The sequence below is a fragment of the Peromyscus californicus genome, unplaced genomic scaffold, assembly GCF_007827085.1.
Source record: "Peromyscus californicus insignis strain IS unplaced genomic scaffold, ASM782708v3 Scaffold_23__1_contigs__length_62951481, whole genome shotgun sequence".
NCBI lineage: Eukaryota > Metazoa > Chordata > Mammalia > Rodentia > Cricetidae > Peromyscus > Peromyscus californicus.
In genome coordinates, this window is record NW_026294534.1 from 34,757,608 (window position 1) to 34,762,863 (window position 5,256).

At 37.7% G+C, this 5,256-nt stretch overlaps 1 protein-coding gene across 1 annotated transcript; it reads right to left on the reverse strand.

Moving 5' to 3' along the window:
- Window positions 1-1,008: 1,008 nt before the first annotated feature.
- LOC128119477 (disintegrin and metalloproteinase domain-containing protein 26A-like) lies at window positions 1,009-3,279 on the reverse strand. Its single transcript, XM_052752858.1, has one exon. The coding sequence runs from the start codon at window positions 3,244-3,246 to the stop codon at window positions 1,009-1,011; it is 2,238 nt and encodes a 745-aa protein (XP_052608818.1). The 5' UTR covers window positions 3,247-3,279.
- Window positions 3,280-5,256: the final 1,977 nt, after the last annotated feature.

Sequence of the window (5,256 nt, forward strand, 5' to 3'; positions counted from 1 at the left end):
ATTAGATTTGAGGAGATTCAAGGAAGCTATAGTCTCAAATGGTATGCATTCTCTGTAAAGCAGATGTTAAACTTGTGGTCAACTTGTAATAGAATTATCCCTCAAGATTGGAACGGTTTGGTTACAGCTGTTTTAGAGGTCTGAAGGTCTGTAGAGGCAGGAAGTGATAGGGCTGGACAGAAAGAGGAAGTGATGTAGTTGGGCAGAGAAAGGAAATAAGATGGGAGGTCACAGAAAAGTATATAGGTGTGAATGTACAGGAAGTAGCTCTCTTAGGTGAAGATTCCAAGTAGCAGTAAGAACTTGTGGCTTGCTTGTTCTATTCCTCTGATCTTTCAGCTTTCACCCCAATATCTGGCTCCTGGTTTTTTATTAATAAGACTGTTTACCAATTTGTGTTACACTTTCCACTCTGATTTGCTTTGGTAATGGTGTTTCATAATAACAATAATTGCTTAACTAGGACAGGTCTGTTGTTGAGTTTTCAAATCTGTGTTAAAATCGTCTGCATACTGAGAGCCTCTGATTCCATCAAGGTGTGAGCCGAGACTGCAGCAACCATCCTCAGAACCTCAAACCCTTCTCTCAAGTTTCAGATCTCACTCTGGCTCTCCTAAGGGGCAGGTTCTAGCAGACAAGAATTGCCATGAGGAAATGGTATTTCAGGTTCCTTCTCGCTATGTGACAGAGCAGACTGAAAAGTGGAAGGGCTTTAGAGCTGAGAGAAAATAAATGCAAAGAAACACATACAGAAGACCATGAGTTGGATGTATGCTAATGGCCGACAGATATCAATTCCATTAAAAATACAGCAACAAAATGATGAAAATAAAATAAAATATGAATGTGGTAGGACCTCCTTTTATTTGATGGTGAATGGTTTTGATATCCAAACAAGGAGGTCTCCAAAATTTCTGGCCTTGGTTTTCTTACACACACAGTGATACTACTAGGTTCAGAAGTTTACAAGTTAATAAATGATGGATTTCCCAGAGAGTAAATATTTTCTTATTTTTTCTTTTTGTGGTCTTTTTTACTTTTACGTTTCTCACTTTTTCTCTTTTCACTTTGCTCATGTTTCTTAGATTCAGGTTCATCAGGTTCAGGTTTTGGCTCTGACATTTGTTCTGGTTCAATTTCTTGGTCTGATTTCCTTCTTGTGATTAGACAAGTCAAGAGAAATAACAAAACCAAAAAAAGAATTAAAAGAGGTAGCATTAACTTCCTACTCTTCCTCTTTCTCTTACGTTCTATCTTTGGTGCTGGTCCACTGTCTATACTACCTCCATAGCCACTTAGTACACAGTCTGGTGGCTCCCATTCCTCATCGCAATGACAGTGTTGTTTATTGTTGCAGACTCCTTTGTTATTGCATTGGACCGAACAGTTATTAAACAAAAAAGGGTTAGGGACACACTGCCTATCAATGCACACATTGTTTGGACCACAAGTTGTGCCATCTCTCACTGCTCCGACGTCCTCTGTGGTAATTCCAAAATGGTAGTCCGTACTCCAGCAGGTGACATCATTGAAGTGAGTCCAATGCACTGTTTCATGGTTTCTCCTCTGTGGAATCTCTTCTACATTTTCACACTGAATTCGTCCACAGAGTACATCAGCATTATTACATCTTCTGTAGTTAAGGCTATCGTTACCACAGTTACCAAAACGGTCACCCCGTGTGTTCATTTCCATGTAGCAAGTCTCATTTGCACTCCTGGCACTCTCACCAAAAATACTCTGACAGTGTTCTTCGCGTTTAGGACATGTCTTATTATAGCAGTAACCATCATCTCCACAAGCAGTTCCATCTTCCAGGTATACATCTTCTGGACACTCAGCTGAATTTCCATGACACCACTCTGGAAGGTCACATTCATTTTTTTTTTCTCTACACAAGGTACCTGCTGGAATGAACTTACAATCTTTGCAACAAAGTCCAAAAGCACATTCAGCCTCAGGTTTGAACACACACTCTTCGGTACAGCATGTATCATTCTGACATGATTCAGAGGATCCACAGTCACACTGCTCTCCTTCTTCAACTAAACTATTCCCACACGAGGTGAGGTTTATTTTTACTTCTATATCTGGAATATTGTATAAACAATTTCTTCTGTTAATCACTGAAAACATACGTTCATAACTGCAGTTGCTGAATCTAGGGGAATTAGATAGATATGCAGACATTATGCAGTTTGATAACCCACAAGCACAGTGTTTGCCATCATGATGCATACCCAAATTATGACCCATCTCATGTGCTATAATGAATGCCATGCTTTGAATTGAATCTGACATAAAACTGTTAACTGCACAATTAGAATTTGAGCAAATTGTACCTACATAAGCTAGTCCTAAGTATATACCATATCCTTGCCTGGCAAAAAGATGTGCAATATCATTTCTAATGCGATTGTCAATGTTACTCCTCTTCCAAGCACAGAAATTGGATAGGACAATACCTATAGATTCTGATACATTGACATGGTTTGTTTGAGTCCAAACTTCCAGTGTAGTTAAAACCACCTCAATATCTATCTGAAGATAATAACCATTTATTCCATTGACAATTTGCAACATTTCGTGCATACAAGCTGTGACATTATTATTTTTGTAAACATATCGTTTATTATCTATTGCCACATAATATTCAAGATACTTGTGGTGGGTCCACCAATTCTCATATTGGCTTTGCATAAGTGTGGAGTCTTTGCTTTCTTGAATCTTCATTTGTCGTGCTATCTCTTCTTCTGTTAACCCACATCTCATAGAAAATGATTCTGAGTCCTCACTGTCTATTTTATATACCAGATGTTCAAATGTGGATGTTTGGTTCTTGGGCATGATTTCATAAACTGTGCCATTTATCTCTATTATGCCTTGCAAACTCCCAAAACAGGTGTTAATAATGAGCATGGACTCAGGTTCTCCATCTACATAACCATGGTAGTAGCAGTCATTCTGAACAAAAGGCTGTTCTACAAGGAGATCATCTTGGTCAGAGTAAGTGAGCAGTAGGAAGTTCCTGGATACAAAGTATTTTGTGGGTTTCATGGTGATAATATGTCTCTCTCCTCCAAAGCGCAGGCTATAAGAGAGCCAGTCTGGGGAAACATCATGTCTACTAGGGTCAGTGACCCTCAAGGGTATCACTACTTCTGGAGGGCTACTGTAACTAGCATGTGCAGTTGGTGACCTTTCAGAGAGTAAGAGCAACATCCATAGGCAGAGCTGAAGGAACATGATTCTCTCATGGACCAGGGCCTCACCCACAGACACCAGAGGGCTTTGTTCTCTTAGTCCTCACTTTGTCTGGTTGCATGCAGCACTGGTCTTTAGTGGTGTGTCTTCTGGCAGAATTTATCAATCAGAGCATCAGGACTAAAGGAAATAGTTAAACAAAGGGCAAAATAAGTAAATTATGATGAAGTCAGGTTAGAAAATAAAATAGCAAAAATTGGGCTTACATCAATTTATATTCCAAGGTGTGTCAACAGTGTTCATGGAGATTCTGACTGATTGTTGTAAAGTATACTTGTTCCTGTGCAAATTGATTTCTAATACACTACCAGCTTTTAATAACTTGCCCTCTATTCCACATTGTTTCTGAATGTTTTAATTTTCAAATTTTCCTCAATAGCTGTTAACGATTTCATAAGCTGAAAAATAATTTCATATTAGCTCTTGTAGTTCAATGATATTAATTTAAATTATAAAACACTAAACCTTTTCCTGCTTATTGAGTACATTTATGTTCCTTTCTATCATTGCTTTGGCATAGCCATGAGTGTCAGAAGCCTCTCTCACACTGAACAGTTTTCTTATGTGTATTTTTCAGTTTCTTTCTTAGGTATTATTATTAGTGAATGTGAGGTGTACAGTAGTGAAGTGAGGCTTGTGTGCCTGTTAACATATGTGTGGAGGCCATAGCTCATCCTAAATTTGTTCCTCAAAATCATATACCTTCTTAAGGCTTTTATTTTTCACATTTTAATATTTTATCCAGTTGTTATAAGCTTGAATTGATGTGAGTTTGTGAGTACATGTAGTTGTATGTGTGTGTGTGTGTGTGTGTGTGTGTGTGTGTGTGTGTGTGTGTGTATGTGTATTTATGTAGAGTTTAAGAGTTAGTCTTGGATATCTTTCCTATGTCACTCTCAACCTTGGTTTCCGATACAATGTTCATCTTTTACATGGCACTCACTAAAGAGGGGAGGTTGGTTGTTCAGCAAGCCTTAGTAATCTGCATGTCTCTGCCTCTCCATTGTTGGCACTGCATGTACAGACCACTAAAGCAGGCTTTTATATTGTTGCCGAGGGTCATTCTCATGTTCCTCTGCTCGTGAAGCATTCACTTTACCAATCGAACTATCTACCCTGTCCTGCGTCCTCATCTTATTGTATAATTATTTGAAAAAAGTAGTCAAGTAAGGAACAAACTGTGTTACCAACTGCAGTGCTAAGAGCCTACAACAGAAAAATCATTTATAAAGATATTTAAGGATAATATTGTGGAATTATGTCTAAAATCCCAAATGAACATTCATTATCCATAAAAGTTTTAATTTACACTTAATAATTCTTATAGCATGTAGGTTGATGATATGTGGAAAGGAATTATTTATTCCTAATATAGAAATAGTAAGATCGTACCAACAAGTGTATGTCAGAATTAATGACTAAAACTCGAGTAACCAACAGAAGGTTAACAGAAACACATTAAGGAATAGTTCAGCAAGCATAGACTTGTATTAATTTAGTTCCTGTTAGCAATAATTTCAGCATCCAGAACTATGGAGAAATGATAATATTTTCATCCAAAATACGGTGCATCTATAACAACAGAGATTTCAAGGTGACTCTCAGATGTCATCTTTTACCCTACCTTTTTTCTCCCCATAACTTGATCAAATTCACCAATAGCTAACCATTTACCACATAAGTTCTGTACAATTCAGGATGTAATTATCACAGTAAACACTCTAGAGTCATCATGATAAAATTGAAGGGATTGGAAATAATTAAAGGAAATGCCATCCCCAGACCTGAACAACTGGAAGGCAATTAAGGGAATTTTTTTCTTCTATCCTTACAATAAATGTCCTAAACGACTTACCACCAGATGCAGTGATGCCCATGGTTACTTCTAGTTATGTCCTTGCTCATGAAGCATTTGTAAAGCCCATCTTAGGAGCAAAGGTTTTGTTGTTGTTGTTCTTTTGTTCTTTTTCATTTGTTTGAGAATGCATAAGA

What these genes read in the sequence shown, in the direction of transcription:
- LOC128119477 (XM_052752858.1), bottom strand. Translation starts at nt 3,246, where the DNA reads ATGTTCCTTCAGCTCTGCCTATGGATGTTGCTCTTACTCTCTGAAAGG.